This window comes from Benincasa hispida, chromosome 12, assembly GCF_027475165.1.
Source record: "Benincasa hispida cultivar pf3 chromosome 12, pf3_genome.v1.1, whole genome shotgun sequence".
NCBI classification, from domain to species: Eukaryota; Viridiplantae; Streptophyta; class Magnoliopsida; order Cucurbitales; family Cucurbitaceae; genus Benincasa; species Benincasa hispida.
This window is the reverse complement of record NC_143489.1, coordinates 35,594,577-35,611,881: the sequence shown is the minus strand read 5'-3', so window position 1 is coordinate 35,611,881 and position 17,305 is coordinate 35,594,577. Positions and strand designations below refer to the sequence as shown.

General features: G+C 34.4%; 3 protein-coding genes across 4 annotated transcripts; 2 read left to right on the top strand and 1 right to left on the bottom strand.

Annotated features, from left to right (window-relative positions):
• The first annotated feature begins 2,817 nt into the window (after positions 1 to 2,817).
• Positions 2,818 to 5,151, top strand: HCF153 (high chlorophyll fluorescence 153). Its single transcript, XM_039019416.2, has 2 exons — positions 2,818 to 3,276; positions 4,832 to 5,151. The coding sequence occupies exons 1-2, from the start codon at positions 2,968 to 2,970 to the stop codon at positions 4,958 to 4,960; spliced, it is 438 nt and encodes a 145-aa protein (XP_038875344.1). The 5' UTR covers positions 2,818 to 2,967; the 3' UTR covers positions 4,961 to 5,151.
• Positions 5,152 to 6,332: 1,181 nt separating this feature from the next.
• Positions 6,333 to 9,127, top strand: EMB3131 (Pentatricopeptide repeat (PPR-like) superfamily protein). The gene has a single exon (XM_039050514.2). The coding sequence runs from the start codon at positions 6,834 to 6,836 to the stop codon at positions 9,021 to 9,023; it is 2,190 nt and encodes a 729-aa protein (XP_038906442.1). The 5' UTR covers positions 6,333 to 6,833; the 3' UTR covers positions 9,024 to 9,127.
• A 1,778-nt stretch (positions 9,128 to 10,905) lies between these two features.
• LOC120092427 (uncharacterized) lies at positions 10,906 to 15,810 on the bottom strand. 2 transcript variants are annotated; one of them, XM_039050515.2, is made up of 3 exons: positions 15,669 to 15,810; positions 15,307 to 15,549; positions 11,405 to 13,532 (listed from the first exon to the last, which is right to left on the bottom strand). In XM_039050515.2, the coding sequence occupies exons 2-3, from the start codon at positions 15,398 to 15,400 to the stop codon at positions 12,616 to 12,618; spliced, it is 1,011 nt and encodes a 336-aa protein (XP_038906443.1). In that variant the 5' UTR covers positions 15,401 to 15,549; positions 15,669 to 15,810; the 3' UTR covers positions 11,405 to 12,615. The 2 variants fall into 2 exon arrangements, with proteins under 2 accessions (XP_090164740.1, XP_038906443.1); XM_090308614.1 differs by having other exon boundaries at positions 10,906 to 13,532; positions 15,307 to 15,796.
• Between the last annotated feature and the right edge of the window lie 1,495 nt (positions 15,811 to 17,305).

The window sequence follows — 17,305 nt, the reverse complement described above, 5'->3', positions numbered from 1 at the left end:
GTGAATTTCATCTTGTGGATTGAGTTCCCAGCTCTCAGATCAGACAAGTCCCCAAAAAGGTAGGCATGTTAAGTTGGCAAACTGGCCACTTTCACCCATACTAATCAAAGGACCGCTCTCAAAGGCAAGAGTTCCCAAAACACTCACGATTGAGGTCGTGTCACCTATGGTCGATTAGGTGAGATGTAAATCTCTAGTATCAACGGCGTTATATATAGAGTCTAGTCATCTCGTGGTCCAGGTCTTATACAAACTCTTTGTATAGGACACCCCCGCTCGCACGTCTCCATATGAAAGGTTAGGATCTACCATTTATAGTAGTTTACAATACATGCAAACCTCTACAAAGCGGGCTGTATCCGTAGTGTCACCAGGATCAGGTATCCCACCTTAATCCTTATACTACAGACCTATTTAGGTTATTACTTAAGGCATGATCCACTTGTATATCACATATACATGCTTAAGTTCACATAAGATAACCGAGGAGCTTTGTTTATTGGATATGAGTAAAAGCCATAATTAAATAACATTTATTTTATTCATCAAATCATGTGTATTTTTACAAAACAACGAGACTCCGAGAGAATTAGGATACCAATCCCAACATTGTATATACTACAAATGGTATCATCTTTAGCAGAACTCTAACGCTTAAGAAACTACAAGAATTATTAACGTGAGTCAGTATAGATTACATGCATACTTAAAAGAATGAGTTTCACTATTTGTAGAGTTCTCCACCATCACTTTGGAAATCTATAGATGACATGGAAGTGGAAACTATGTTGGTGGTAAGCAAACAACTTGGCTTGACTAAGATTGAGCTTCATATGTTGCATTGAATACTTTCAATGTCACATAGTAAAGCACGAAAGAAATTGACAAACACAAAAGGAGTTTAATGCCATGACTTGTTAACAAAATAAAAATAAAAAGTTTCTCCTCTTTTATACAAATACAATATATTTATATGGGTTAAAATCCTATTTTGATCTTCATATTTTGATACTTATTCTATTTAAATTTTTGTATTTTCAAATATCTAAATTTAGTTATTAAACTTTGTATAAATCTATAAAATAGTCCTTACAATTACTTTATGATTATGATCTCCTAGGTTTTGCGTTCTATTTTTCATTCGGTCCTTAGATTTCAAAATATTATACACTTAGTCCTTAAGTTTTGAATTTGGTTTCATTTTAGTCTCTAAATTTCAAAATGTACAGATTTGATTATGTTTCAATTTGATTCTTAGGTATCAAGATTTTGCACTTTTAACATCAATTTTTCATTAAATACTCACTTTCAGTCATTGATATCAATATCTATTAATTAGTTTCAAATAATTATGAAGTGGATTTTAAAATCTAATTTTAATAGTGATAAAAATAGTGAAACTTAATTAATTGTAATTATTATAATTATTTAAAATTAATCATCACACGTTAACACTAAATATGAAAAACGGTTATTTAGAGAAAAATCGAGATTCAAAATATAAATTTTGAAACCTAAGGACCAAATTAAAATAAGACTTAAATCTCAGTGGTAAAATTGTAACATTTTGAAACTTATGGGCTAAATTGAAACCAAACTCAAACTGAATGACTCAATGTATAACATTTTGAAATCTAAGGATCAAACTAAAATTAAACTTAAAACTTAGAGCCAAACGAAAGTTAAACCTAAAACCTAGGAACAAAAAAGTTTTTTTTTTCCTCTACTTAAAACATTGTCTTTTTTTAATAAAAATTATTATCTTTATTTCATCAAATTTGATATAAAAGTAAACATCAAACTAAGAAGTAGTTCAACGATAATTGACATAATATTCTTGAAAAAATTGTATAGATAATCCCTTTCGAGGGCCCAAATGAAAAATGACCCGAAATTTAAATTTACTAGAAAAAGGATTTTTCACTTATGTCAGCCACATATCAATTTATCGTTGAAACACACATACGAGCTTGAAATCTTGTTCCTTCCTCTCTCTTCTCATTCATTCCTTTCGATTCTTCCTCTCGTTCTTCATCATACAATTTTTTCTTTCATTTTTTTTCCTATTCTTCCTTTCTTGAGTCAATTTCATCCTCTCCATGTTTCTCTCTCTTTACTTCTCTCCCCCTTTCTCTCATTGTTTCATCTTCTCTCTTAAGATCTTCTTTTCTCTCGAGATTTGGTGTAATAAAATTTAAAAATAAAAAAAAAATCTTCTTCCCTCTAATTTCTCAAGAACTTGTCTCTCAAGATTTGAGTGAAAAAAAAATCTTTAAAATATTCTTCTCTAATTTCTTAAGATTTTCTTCTCTTTGAAGATCCACGTGAAAATAAATTTAAAAAAATAATTATACCTGGCTTGAAAAGTTGAAAAAATAAAGAAAAATGATAAAGAAAAAAAAATGTTTGGTTGGAGAATGGAGAAAGAAGAGGAACAGAAGAATGAAAAAAAAAAAAAAATTCATTGCCGCCTTGTAGAAGATGGACTCGTAAAAACAAACATGAAAAAGCTCTTTATAATGCAAAAGGAAGAAGCTACATGAAGAAAGCGAGATCAAGGAATGAAGAAGCAAAATCGAGACAAAGAAGCAAGAGAAAGGAACAAAAGGAAGAATTGAAGGAAGAAAAAATAAAAAAATTGTAGATGTGTTTGATGAAGAACAAGAGGAAGAAGCAAGAGGAATGAACTCGAAGCGAGAGGAATAAATCCAAAACGAGAAGAAAGAACGAAAATTTGTGAGAATGTGTGACCCTCGTATGCATTTCGAGGTCAAATAGGTAGCGACTAACATAAGTAAAAATGGCCAATTTTCATTCGAGCCCCTACAAATGGTATCCCCTCATGAAAATAGATGGACTTTTTATATCACTATTTGAGTAATTGGTTAGAGAGGTCCATTGAATTGGAGTTGGGCCATTCATTGTCATCACACCCATTTACATGATAACAACTTCCAACCTTCAACAATGTCCATTCCAATTCCATACACTTCAATAGCTATGGCCAAGCTCCTTATCTCCACCCGACCCTTTCCCTTTTCCTCTCTTTCCGTTGCTCCACCACGGGCATTCTTCAGGCCCTCCAATTTTTCGCCGGCGGTCACATTCTCCGGCTACCCATCGACGTCCAGAATCTTACGAGTGGTGACGACTCGTGCCGGCGCCAGCACCAGCAGTTACATCTTCGCCTTCTCCATCCCTTTATCTCTTATTCTCATCACTGTCCTCACCGCTCTTAAAATCGGCGATAACCTCGACAAGAAGTTTCTCGAGGAGGTAACTTCTATTGCTAATTTCGCTCCATTTTGTTTGTGGGACTGAATTTTGATGGGAGATTCTTGTGGTTTGTCGTTCAAGTTTGGTTTAGATAGGGTTACTTGAGTTTTGAACTGAGGTTTTTGTTATATCGAGGTTTGTATGATAATGCACATAACCTGTTTGATTTAAGGCTACTGTTAACTGTTGAGGAAAATCACATTTGCTTTTGTTTTACCCTTAGAATATGTATGGTTGTTTTCTTTTATGGTTTTAGATATGGCTTGGCTTCTAACATGGTAGCACCTAAACTAAGATTATGCAGTGTGTTATGAGTTTTCTGAGGCCAAATATTACAGGGTTGAAAAATTGTGACTAATATGCATTCAAGCTAGCTCTGCAAGATCTGATTTTAATACTAAGATTGTTCTAGCTTGTTCCTAACGGGGTTGATTGCTTTAATTTGTAGCACTCTCCCTAAGTTCAATGGGATCAGAAAGAGGAGAGATACCCCCCACTTACCCAAAAGTTGCCCCCTTTGTGCATCAGTGCTCTAGAGCTTGTTCTTGTAGATTCATGGCCATTTGATTAGATGATCCCCTACTTGAATAGGATAATCTAGACATCAAAGGCCTCATATTTCTTGTAGCATATGTCCTCAGTTCTCACCAATCACCACCACCACTAAGCTCGAGTTACCTTAAAATTATGCTTGTTTTTTCACAATTTCCTATCATGATTTTTTATCTTTCCTAAAGAAACATTTTGGTATAGCCAAATTTCAAAACCAAACTTGGATCTTAAAAACATTTCTAAAAAGTAGATAACAAAACAAAGAGACTCAAATGTAAAAGTAGTGTTTATAAGCCTAATTTTCAAAAATGAAAAACCAAATTCTATCGTAGAGACCTAAGTTTTCCATGTATGAGAGCCCTAAATTAGGACTTTGAAAGCACCTCAAAACATCTCATGTTCTTCCCACCTTGGTCACCTCGTAGCCCTGTGTAAAGCAGGAATGTTTTGGAAGCACTAAAATAGGGAGAGGGAGAAGATGGCAAAAACCATATTGCAAAGCTCATGGAACTGATGGGATACCTCCAAATAAGAACATTGAAGAACAACATAGAAAACGCAAGAATGCTTAAATATGAAAATATATGGAAATATGTCTTTATATTATAAGAAAAGTAACAAGATAACCTACCTAGCCTTTCAAGAGTGCTGATCTCTCCCAAATTCCCTAGAGAAAATCCCACAAAATTCTTCACACCCTCCTCTCAATCCCACTCCCACTAGTTAGCGACCTAGCACAACAAAGCACTCTCCAAGGCAATGGAACTAAAAGCGGTAACAAACTTACTACCTACTTACTAATATGCCCCTTCTAATAACTATACTGATATTCTACTAATAATCCTACTATATCTCTAACTAGGGCTCTCACATTCTTATTATAAAAGAGATGAAAAGACACCTTGGTTCAGTTTTATGTATGGTGATCTGTTTTCTTTAGGGAAATTGATTTTTATAATCGGGGAATGGGCACTGAGTCTGTTGTATTTTGTTTGTGAACCAGCTTGCTCTTAATCAAGCTATCATGGAGGAAGATGAGGAGAACAAAGATGATGGTTCAGAAATATCTTTTGAAGAAAAACCAGCTCTTCCACGAACTCGCAACCGCCCTAAAAGGGAAGCTGAGGTATAAATAAATTGCTTAGTTTTTTTGGAGGTGAACATATGATCGGATCAGACGGCTGAGAAATGGTTCAAGGAACTAGGAAGCTTCCATGTATATTGTATGTAATTTTTTCCCTTAATAATGATTAGTAAAAATTAGTTGGTATGCTGGGTAACTTTGATATTTAATTATATTGTTACATATTCTTCAAATTGAAATACTTTTCTTCTGGCCTTGATTATGTTTTTTTGGTTAAAATATCATAGTTTCTAAACCTCAATTATTTAGATTCTGCTCCTAAATTTTCAATAAATCCTAAATTTAGTCATTCAATAATAATTTTTTAATCAAAATTTGTTAGAGTAATATTAATAATTTTAATACAAAAAAGATAGTATGCGAATATATTTCCAAATTTTACCATGATAATGCTATTTACATAACAAATGAGCAATATAATGTGGTAAAAAACCAAGCTTATATAAGCTTATTAATAGAAGCTACATTCTTGGTACTTTTGCGATAATACTAGAAGCAATATGGCTTATGAGATTCTTATGTCATTTTAGATTCAAATAAAGTATGTCTAACACTATTAGTAAACTATAATCATAAAGATATGTTAGATAAAAGTACATAAGAAGGTGGATATGTCCTCAAATGTCAATGAGTTAGTTCCCTTCGCTAAACTCAAACCTCAGTAAAATTTGTTGAAAAAAGGTCAACTGTTAACGTAAGATATGTTATTTTTCAAATAAGTCCTTTCATCCAAAACCATACTTTTTACGCTAACACTTCTTCTAGGGAGGTTATAGTTTGAGATTTTAGTACGAATGACCCAACATCAATAACTTTAATACAAAATGACTCAATACTTAAAAACAAATCAAAGTTAACCTTATGCATATATCATAGAATACTCTATCACCACCTAAAATCTATTATTGTATTAGGGATGACTTACCCATCGTAAAATAATCGAAGCTCTAACATGAGTTTCATTTTTATCATTAGTGGCTGAAAATTGATTTTTTTTATAAAAAAAATATTAATTGAAATGATTATAACGTTAAGGCTTCAATTATTTTACGATGGAAAAGAAATCCCAAAGTAATAGTGTTGTCATTACTTTGGGATTTGTCATTAGTTTGGGGAGTCCGCCAGATGGATGACTAAAAAATTAGGCAAAAAAATGTAAAATAACCCAGTTTTTTAAAAGAAAATGTCGAATGACCCTTTGTTTATGTCAAATTCGGGTGAAATTATCAAAATATATTATCGCGCATGCGAAAAAATAGTCTTGCTCTCGCTCTCTCTTTTTTTTTTTTCACATACAAATCATTATGTCTCTCGCTCTCGCTTGTCTTACTCTCCCTTCTTCTTTCACTCACATATTACTATGTCTCTCGCTCTAGCTCATATTGCTCTCTCTTCGTTTCCTCACTCACAAAATCACTCCTCTCTCTCCTCTCTTGTTCACTGGAGTTGGTCGCGTGTCACAGGGAAAATTTTCTCTAATCGAAAAAAAATAGGAAAAAGAAAAAAAAATAGATAATATCGTAACTTCACGTGATCATAATATCTGAGCATTTAACATTTTTTTTTTTTTTTTAAAAAACCGGGTGGTTTGCCATTTCGGACCTTTAAAGAGGTATTTTGAGCCATTATCTCAAGTTTGAGTTATAGTGCATTGACATCTCAAGAATAGGTCATTCTTGCAAAAAACCTCTTTACTGTTTCAGAAATCCTGAAGCTCTCTGTTACGATTACGAATGTCCCCATTTCTCCATCTCCGGCGATTCTTAACCTGAGCAGATTTTTCTCAAGTTAAGTTGACGAACTATGCGATTTCATTTTCAGCAGCCAATTTCTCCAAGGAAGAGGCATCAGCATCCCACAAATGCCCCCTCAAATCCCTTCAAAAGCCCACAAGCAATACTTCTACTACGGCCACCGCCACCGCAATCCCAACCAGCACCGCCCCACCGTCTATGGCGGCCTCTTCTCCAACCGCCAATCCATCTCTCCACCCAACCCTCACAAACCCATTTCCCCAAAACCCAAACCCTTCCTTCTTCACAACTGGGATCCCGATCGCCCATCTCACCAACACTCTAACCTCTCGCCGTCCGCGTCCGAGGCCTTCTTCTCCAGCTCCCTCCGCCTTTCCCCAATTGCTCGCTTCATCGTCGACGCCTTTCGTAAGAATCAAAATCAGTGGGGCCCACCGGTGATCTCTGAACTCAACAAGCTCCGCCGCGTTACTCCGGACCTTGTGGCGGAGGTTCTCAAGGCTTCTCACCGCCGTGATTCTAACCCCATTTTGGCCTCCAAGTTCTTCCACTGGGCTGGTAAGCAAAAGGGGTTTCATCACAATTTCGCTTCTTACAATGCTTTTGCTTATTGCTTGAATCGCCACAATCGCTTCAGGGCTGCTGATCAGATTCCTGAGCTTATGGATTCACAAGGTAAACCTCCTAGTGAAAAACAGTTTGAGATTCTGATTAGGATGCATTGTGATGCCAATAGGGGTCTTAGAGTTTACTATGTGTATGAAAAGATGAAGAAATTTGGGGTTGTTCCCCGTGTCTTCTTGTATAACAGGATTCTCGATGCCTTGGTCAAAACAAATCATTTGGATTTAGCTTTATCTGTTTATAGGGACTTCCAGGAAAATGGGTTAGTGGAAGAGAGCATCACTTTTATGATTTTGATTAAAGGGTTGTGTAAAGCAGGGAGGATTGACGAAATGCTGGAGCTTTTGGCTCGGATGAGGGCGAATTTGTGTAAGCCTGATGTGTTTGCTTATACAGCAATGGTGAAGGTATTGGTTTCTGAGGAGAATTTGGATGGATGTTTGAGAGTTTGGGATGAAATGAGAGCAGATAGAGTAGAGCCTGATGTTATGGCATATGGGACTTTAATTATCGGATTGTGCAAAGTCGGGCGGGCACAAAAAGGGTTTGAATTGTTACAGGAGATGAAAGGGAAGAGGATTTTGATAGACCGAGCTATTTATGGGACTTTGATTGAGGCATTTGTGCAGGATGAGAAAGTTGGATTGGCTTGTGATTTGTTTAAGGATTTGGTAGATTCAGGGTATAGAGCTGATTTGGGAATATATCATTCTCTCATTAAAGGTCTTTGTAATGTAAATCAAGTTGACAAGGCTTACAAACTCTTTCAACTAACCATACGAGAGGATCTTAAACCAGATATTGAAACTGTGAAACCTATTATGATGATGTACGTGGAGACGAGAAGAATGGAGGACTTGTGGAAGTTATTAACCTTGTTGCAGAAGTTGGAACCTTCTGCCGATGATGTTCTTTCCAAATTTCTATCATTTATGGTAGAGGAGGAGGACAAAATAAGCACAGCTCTAGATGTATTTTGCGGCATGATTGATAAGGGATATGGCAATGTTGCCGTATACAATATCATCATGGGGGCTCTTCATCAGTATGGGCAGGCAAAGAAGGCATTAGAGATCTACGATGACATGAAGAGCTCAAATATCAAACCAGATTCCTCAACTTACTCCATTGCCGTATCGTGCTTCGTTGAAGTTGGAAAAATCCAAGAGGCCTGTGCATCTCATAACAAAATAGTTGAGCTGGGTTCAGTTCCTTCCAAAGCTGCCTACTATTCTCTCTCCGAAGGTCTCTTCAAAATCTGCGAGATTGATGCAGTCATGATGCTTGTTCGAGACTGCCTAGCAAACATCGAGAACGGACCTCTAGAATTTAAATATGCTCTAATGATTCTCCACGTATGCAAATTGGGTAAAGCAGAAATGGTGAATGATGTTATTAATGAAATGGTGCAACAAGATTGCCCTCCGAGCGCAGTTGCCTACTCAGCTATCATATCCGGAATGTCGAAGTATGGGACACTTGATGAGGCAAAGAAAGTGTTTTTGCATCTAAGGGAGAGCAGACAGTTGACAGAAGCTAACTGCATTGTATGTGAGGAGTTATTAATTGAACACATGAAAAAGAAAACAGCAGATTTGGTGAGATGTGGATTGAAGTTTTTCAATCTTGAATCCAAGTTGAAAGCAAAAGGTTGCAAGCTGCTGTCAACTTGAGAACATATTTAGACAATAGAACAACCTGCACAATTATTTGTCTAACTATTATTTATCAAAACTCTTCCTTGCTCACAATGACAGTTTGATTTTCATACATTCAATTCCACATAGCTTAAAAGGATTTGTTGAATGTCTAACAAAAATCTTCAAGGGCCTTTTGTTTAGATTGTTTGAAAATCCAGATGTCTAGGCTTCATTAGTATCTATGCTTGGTTTGGAGGGAAAGATTTGTTCTTGGTAGATCACTATAACCATATAAATTTCAATAATTATGAATAGTGCCTATATAAAGTTCTAAATAGAGTTTACTTTTTTTGTCACTAAAAATATCTATTTTGATTTTGAACTTAATCCTTCAAGTTTCAAAAGTAATTTGACATTCACCTATTTTCCTTCTTTCCTATTTAATTGCTGCAATGGCTCCATTCGATCACTATGGTGTCGTCGTTCACATTCACAACCATTTTTCCTGCATTGAAGGTAGACCTTTATTCTGAAACATCATTCATTTAAATAAATTTACTCATGTTTAAATTAAATTAAGACGAACAATCGTCTCACTCTAAACTTTTAATTTCCACGATACATGATTTTTACGGAAACATATATGTTTTTTTTTCTTCTTTCAATTAGTAGTTTTTGGTTATGCTTTGACTTTGGATTTCTGAATTGATCACTAGTTAGCTAGCATTCCCATGAGGCACACATGGAAAATCTTTTATGGCTAAGTTTGGCTCATACAATTATGACCAAAACACTTCCAAAAGTGTATGGAAACACATTAGTGAACAGAAGAATCCTCTTCACTTCGTTTTGGTTTGATCACTGGATCGGGAATGACTCAAAATATTGATCATCCTTTCAAGTCTACAAATGAAAGATTTCGGATAAAGAAATGCAACAATTTTTCAAGACAGAGAAATCTCCAAGAGATGTTTCAGAGTTATCTATTTGCAATGCTCTTCATTGATGCAAAAGTTTACACTATCTTAAAGTCATAGTTAGCATTTTTTTTTTTTTTTAAAGGAAATAAGTCTTTTTATTCATTAAGAAAATGAAGTAAGACTAATGTTCAGAATACAAGGATACGATATGGATCAGCAGAAGTCATAGCAAGCAATTGAAACATCTTTCATATTCCCTTTATAGAATCTGGAATCTATTTTTTGTCTCTTTGGATGATTACATTCATTGATGAAATTGTTTCTGGTAAAAATAATAATAATAATAATAACAATAATAATAAAAGAAATAAATCTACACAATTTTTTGTCAATTTAATTTTTCCTCCCCCATAAGAAACAAATGTTAGATACAGGAAGGTAAAAATAATGAATTATAACACATTGAAACTATGATGTTATACTTGCACCCCAATCTTAGAAACTGAAAATAAATATATAAATATTCAATGCATTCAGTATTTTCATCCACCATCAGGATATGAACCAAAACTAGCCGTCTAATTATGAAAATTAGGACATAAAATCTAAATCAAATCAGGAAAATGGGCGAGATATTCATGGGGGTTTCAGTTCCACCTTTATCAGATACCTGAAATCCCTCAGGCTTCAACCATCAGATTCAAAACTTCGCATTGTGTTCTTGAAGAACCAACAAGATGCAGATCCTTCAAGTAATGGAAAGTAAACTTCAAAATTATGTTGTAGTTTTGAATCTTATGCAGCTAAGAGCAAAATCGATCTGTTCCTAGCAGCAATTTCTACAGTCCCATTTGAAAATAGTTTTGCATTTAGTTCTGTTCTTTAAAATTGATCGTATGCCTCTTTTCTTTAGTTATTCATTACAACCTTAGCCAAAACAAACATGATTGTTAAAACAGAAGACCAAACCAAAAGAAAGGGCGTTATCAAACAAGTCATACAAGAGGTTAAATCTCATTCCATAATGAAAACTTACAAACCCAGACCATAATACTCACTGGGTTAGATCGTCAAGACTCTTTTTCATACTAAAAACCTTAAAAGCAATAACAAAAATAGCTGAACAGACAAGCAAACAGATTATCAACATAAGGAAGCTGAAAATAACATGCTAGGGAGGGTCTTACCTCTTCCCAATCACTACTTTTTTCTTCTGTGGTGGCCAACCGTGTTGGACTCGTACACGCGTCCTCCTATTTGCAGATCTTGGTTTATCCTCATTCCCAACAGCAGAATTCTCATTTCTCAGAACAAGGACTGAAGAACAAGAACAAACTGCATGTCCCAGAGTGTGCAAGTGCAACACGTATTTAAGAAGCAAATTTTCTGAATATTTGAAGAAGGCAATAATGTCTTCTTGTGGGGGGGGGGGGGGGGGGGGGACAACCATCTGTTAGAATATGATTCTGAAGAAAAAGAGGAGAAGAAAAAAGATACTAGAAAATGAAAGTAAGTTATCAAACATCAATGAGGAGAATAGAACACTTGCAAGGTTCCAAATGAGGGAGATTATCAAGATATGATGTACAATGGAGCTCTGCGATGTTCTTGGCTAAGAATAAGAAATCACACTTACTACTCAGAATTAGATTGATAGTAGAGCTGTTATTGCTTTTATAAAGCCCCTCCCAAAAGAGATTTCTCAAAGCAAAATGATACAAACTTAATGTGACCTGATCGTACAAGGATGGTGAATTGGGAGGGGAGGAATCTACCTAATGACTTACAAAAGAACCAAGCTATTCATATTCAATTCTTTATACCAAAAATCCTGCAGTACCAAAGCAAAAACAGAAGCGTGGCTGGTCGGCTACCTGTGGGCAAAATCAAAATTCATGTGACGATTCAACTCCTACAACAACAATTAATAATCTCTTTGAAGCTTTGAATACCCTCCTCCAGCATGAAACACGCTAATCAAAACCCTCCCCCGTGTGGGAGGAATGTTGCCATGATCCCTACCTCCCAAAGCTATCAAATTCTGCATCTTTTGGCCTCTTGCCATACCTATACTGATATTTCCAATCTTGGTTGTTTCCATGAATATTTGGCCATGTTCTATCAGTTAAATGTCTGACATTACGATTGTAACTGTTATTCCCAGGCCTATTATAATGATCAAAATTACTAGCACACTTGCAAGGTTCCAAATGAGGGAGATTATCAAGATATGATGTACAATGGAGCTCTGCGATGTTCTTGGCTAAGAATAAGAAATCACACTTACTACTCAGAATTAGATTGATAGTAGAGCTGTTATTGCTTTTATAAAGCCCCTCCCAAAAGAGATTTCTCAAATCAAAATGATACAAACTTAATGTGACCTGATCGTACAAGGATGGTGAATTGGGAGGGGAGGAATCTACCTAATGACTTACAAAAGAACCAAGTTATTCATATTCAATTCTTTATACCAAAAATCCTGCAGTATTATTCAATCCTGCAGTATTATTCAATCCTGCAGTACCAAAGCAAAAACAGAAGCGTGGCTGGTCGGCTACCTGTGGGCAAAATCAAAATTCATGTGGCGATTCAACTCCTACAACAACAATTAATAATCTCTTTGAAGCTTTGAATACCCTCCTCCAGCATGAAACACGCTAATCAAAACCCTCCCCCGTGTGGGAGGAATGTTTCCATGATCCCTACCTCCCAAAGCTATCAAATTCTGCATCTTTTGGCCTCTTGCCATACCTATACTGATATTTCCAATCTTGGTTGTTTCCATGAATATTCGGCCGTGTTCTATCAGTTAAATGTCTGACATTATGATTGTAACTGTTATTCCCAGGCCTATTATAATGATCAAAATTACTAGCACCCTGCTGGTGCCTGCTCCATGAGTTATTTCTTGCATCACTAGCAAACCCTTTAGTCTTCCAGGAGGCATTGCCACCTTGATGCACTTTATCTCTCGAGGCATTGTCTACCACACCCCTTGCATCACTAGCAGATCCTTTATTCTTCCAGGAGGTGGCAACTTGATTCGCTTTAACCTTCCAGGCACTGTCCACCATACCCCTGTTCCTCTGGTCAATGCTACTGTCCCAAGGATTGCCATCATTGTTCACCTTCCCAAAATCGCTTAAATTCCACTGGCTGCATCCTTGTCCTCTATTTTCAGTGAATTGTTTATCATGTTCCCAGGGATTACCCACATCACCTGAATCTTCAATGTGGCCTTCTGTCCAAACAGAACTGGAATTCCTTGTCCTTTTATTTTTGCATTCCAACCAATCATCACGTTGTTTCATATTCGGAGTGTGATATGCCCAATCCAGTTCCTCAATCATTTTAGAATCCATGTCAGGACTCCAATCAATTTCTTCAATATATTTGTCTGGATCAGGCAAACAGATGTCACTCTGATGACCATTAATCTCCACCCAGTAACGTCTTTTGGCATTGTCGAATGCCTCTTCACAAGCGGAATCATCCCAATTGACTACATTGGTATGACAATAAATAAAGTTCTTGGAATCAACTATTTTACCCCATGGCACACAACCAATCTCTTTGCAAAATTTCTTTTCCCATAAAGGAATACCATCTCGCCAATACTCTACATGAAGAAGAAACGATGAAATTAATTCAGAACCATTAAGTTCACTGAAGGATTGATAATATGGATGAGGATTATACAAAACGTGATGTTATTTGATTTTCTGTTTATCCAAAAAACAAAAATTCTACGATCACATATTTCCAAACACTTTAAAATCAGTGAAGAGATTTAAATAAATGGAACATTTATAATTTCAACCCATAATATTCAGTTTAGGTTTCATTTTAAATCCTGAAGCTCTAACACAAACAATTTGAAGTTTTAAAAATTAGCCAAATCAGCCCCTGCCAACTCTCTTAGGAGTTGGGGACTTCGACAAACAAGTAATGGTAATTAACTGGTGATGTGGCATCTTTTATTAATATTTAACAATAGTTTAATCTAATTAAGCTTTTATTCATTGAACTTTAATGCTTATGGTGCACCCTCCTCTCCCTCCCATCTTTCTGATCCCTTCTTTCTCTCTCCACTTCCCTATTTTCTCCCCCAGAATCTCTGTCTCCTCCATTTTTGGATCTTCTTCTTCCTTCTCTATTTCCATATCTTTTTTGCCACTACATCACCCTTAACATCTCAGTGTTACTTTCTCTCTCTACAATACTTGACATTAAAAATGCACGAAAGGGCACTGAATCCTCCTCAAGTTCCATGTCTACATATTCAGATTCAAGAAGTGGAAGAGTGATTAGATACAATTTTGTTTTAAGTTTAATTGAGTGTTAATTTTAAATCAAAACTCGCTTTGTGGAAATCTCTCTTGTCATTTCTAATCCCACAAACCAATGTAAGTCACCACTTGGCCTAGTCTGTATCCCAAAATTTAACAGAAATAGAAAAGAAACGAAAATTTTAAGGTTGTACCATCAATTTCATCCACGTTTGCTACAACCAGCATTTTTCATGAGATTTTTTCTTGTAATGTAATAAGATGGTACATGATCTTATAACAGTAATCATCAGCAGTTTCTGTGGTTCATATATTGATGAGAAAATGACCTTCTATTAACATTATTAATCAACTAAAGCTCAATGAACATAAGAAATAAGCAACACTCTTATCCCTAAAACACCAATCATCTAGAAATATCGGACTTATTCTACAAATTGGGAGCAGTTCTAACAAAATTAGAAAAGATCACTTCTAAGTTTGATAACGATTTGTTTTTAGTTTTAAATTTTTGAAACTTATGTTCGATTTCTCTTGATTTTCCAATTCTAAAAACAAAAACTACTTTTTCTTTTTTAGTTTTCAAAACTTGAGTCCATTCTTTAAAATAATATCCAAATATGGATAACAAAACATGGAAACTTACCGTGGAAGTAGTGTACATAAGGTTAATTTTCTAAAATAAAAAACCAAATGGTTATCCAAATGAAGCCTACAACTTCCAATGTCCCGTTTAACATCTTGTTCACACAGCACACTGATCACAGTCACTTTCCTCATCTTTCCAAAAAAGTGATGCAAAAAAGAGAACGTAATAAGATGTTGCATTGCATTTTGAACTGGCAGAAACTACCATAAACAGTAACTTACTGCCCGTACAATAGCGGCAGGCATCACAGATTCACAGCTTTATGGGAAAAAAAAGACATTCTTCAAAACAGAACTGACTAATACAACCCAGATGTCCATTCAATTCAACAGCTGAACAAATGAAAAAAAACTACCCAGTATCCAGTAATCAAAGAAATCGAGTTCCATGAACAGAAAAATTCCAAGAATCGGTATTGCACCCTAATTCTAAAAATAAGAAAGGTCGAAAATCACCTAGTGGAGGATCGTGATCGTAATTTCTTATCGCCGACCATTGAGGCTTCTGGTACCGAAAATTTCTCCTAGGCCGTTCTCTCCAATTACCCATTACATGAAACGAGAAACGCAGATAAAAGATTCCGATCGCGCGGTGAAAGTGTCAACAGATAAAGAGCTCGAAGGCAAGAATTGAGAGGGAAGCCATGTTTGGGGGTAGAAAGAAACAGAACAGAGTGAGATTAGAAGAAGGCGGCGAATCTGTAAGAAGAGAGACTATAAACGGCGAAATTTGTCGGAAATTGAAGTGAAAACATGTGGGATTTGAAAGAGAAATAGAGATTAGAAGAAGAAATAAATAAAGATTAGGGGGAACTGACCGACTCCTTTTGTTCTTCTTCTTCAACACGTTTCACTACCTCCATCTCTACTTCCATTACATTTACGCTAAGCTTTACTCTTTCTTTGCTTCTAGTCCTTCAACTTTCAATTTTATTTCTTATAAATCGTTAGGCTTTGAAAAATATCTAATATAATATACTTTTAAAAATATTATTTTGATCTTCATCTTTGAAGATCGTTCAATCTTAATCCTTATACTTTCAATAAATCTCAAAATTTAATCTCTCACAATCAAATTTTATCGAAATTGATTTGTAAATAATAATAATAAGTTTTAAGAAAAAAAATAAAATATGTGAATATATTTTCAAAATTTATAGTAAAAATGTTATATATAACGAAAAGTTTTTTTAAAAAATCAACAATAAACTAGTATTAAAGATTAAATTTAAGATTTATTGGAAGTACAAACACAAAAATTGTAAAAATTTCAAAATAAAAGAGTAGAATGGTATTTTAATATGTATTTTTTAACTTTTATTTTGGATCTAATAAATCTGGATCAATTGGATAGGTGGGGTAATTTTTGGAAAAAATTAGGGAAAGGAGGTTGTTTAGAAATAAATTAGGAAAATGATGTTGTTTTTTTGTTTTTGATGGGGTGAATCTCTTATTATTATTATTACAAATAATAAATTAGATTGTTTAGAAATAATAAAGGTGGTTGTTTTTTATGAAGTTGTTTAGAAATAAATTATAAATAAATCACTCTTGTTATTTTTTTATTTTTTCTTTTCTAAAAATTTTCTATCTATTTACTTTTTTTTTTTTTTTTTGTTATCTCTATTTCACTTTTTCCCTTTAAACTTTCTTTTTTCTTTTTTTTTCTTTCTTTTTTTTTTTTTTTTTTTTGTAGTATTGAGATGGTCAAATGTTATGTTTTTGTTATAAAATATAATTTTATTTATAGATTTTTGGGTTTAATTCGTATTTGATCCCTAAGTTTTAAAATGTTATATTTTTAATCAATCAATTTTGAGTAAGTTTGTTTCAATTTAGTCTAAAGATTTCATGATATTGCAATTTTATCTTGAGATTTGAATTTTGTTTCAATTTGATCTATAGGATTTAAGATTTACACTTTAACTTCAACATATCATCATATATATACTACTAAATAATACAATTAAAGTTTAAAATTGTTACAATTTCACCATGGAGTTTTTTTTCTTTTTTTTTTTTTTTAAGGCAATACTAGTAAGATTTAATTTTTTATTCAATTTAGTTGATAGGTTTCAAGATTTACACTTTTAACTTCAATTAATTTTAATAAGATGTATTTTTTATTTTTAGATTTTGAATCTAATTTCTATTTGATCCATAGGTTTAAAATGTCATAGTTGTAATCAATTAATTTTGAGTAAATTATGTTTCAACTTACTCTCAAGGATTCACATGGTTACAATTTTACCTTGAGATTTAGATTTTATTTCAATTTGATCTTTAGATTTCAAGGTTCACGCTTTAACTTGGATTGTTTCACTAAATACTCACTTTCTGTGAAACCCAGATTTCTAGTTCCCTACTTAAGCAGGTAATTAAGGGAATTAACTAAGTATGAGTTAAATCCTATGTTAAAGATAAGGAACCATGTGTTTGGTGTTAACGCATGTGT

Excerpts from the sequence above, each read along its gene's own strand:
- HCF153 (XM_039019416.2), top strand. The coding sequence starts at position 2,968 with ATGTCCATTCCAATTCCATACACTTCAATAGCTATGGCCAAGCTCCTT. Across the intron at positions 3,277-4,831 it reads ACAAGAAGTTTCTCGAGGAG|CTTGCTCTTAATCAAGCTAT; the intron begins GTAACTTCTATT and ends TTTGTGAACCAG.
- EMB3131 (XM_039050514.2), top strand. The coding sequence starts at position 6,834 with ATGCCCCCTCAAATCCCTTCAAAAGCCCACAAGCAATACTTCTACTAC.
- LOC120092427 (XM_039050515.2), bottom strand. The coding sequence starts at position 15,400 with ATGGGTAATTGGAGAGAACGGCCTAGGAGAAATTTTCGGTACCAGAAG. Across the intron at positions 13,533-15,306 it reads CGATCACGATCCTCCACTAG|AGTATTGGCGAGATGGTATT; the intron begins GTGATTTTCGAC and ends TTCTTCATGTAG.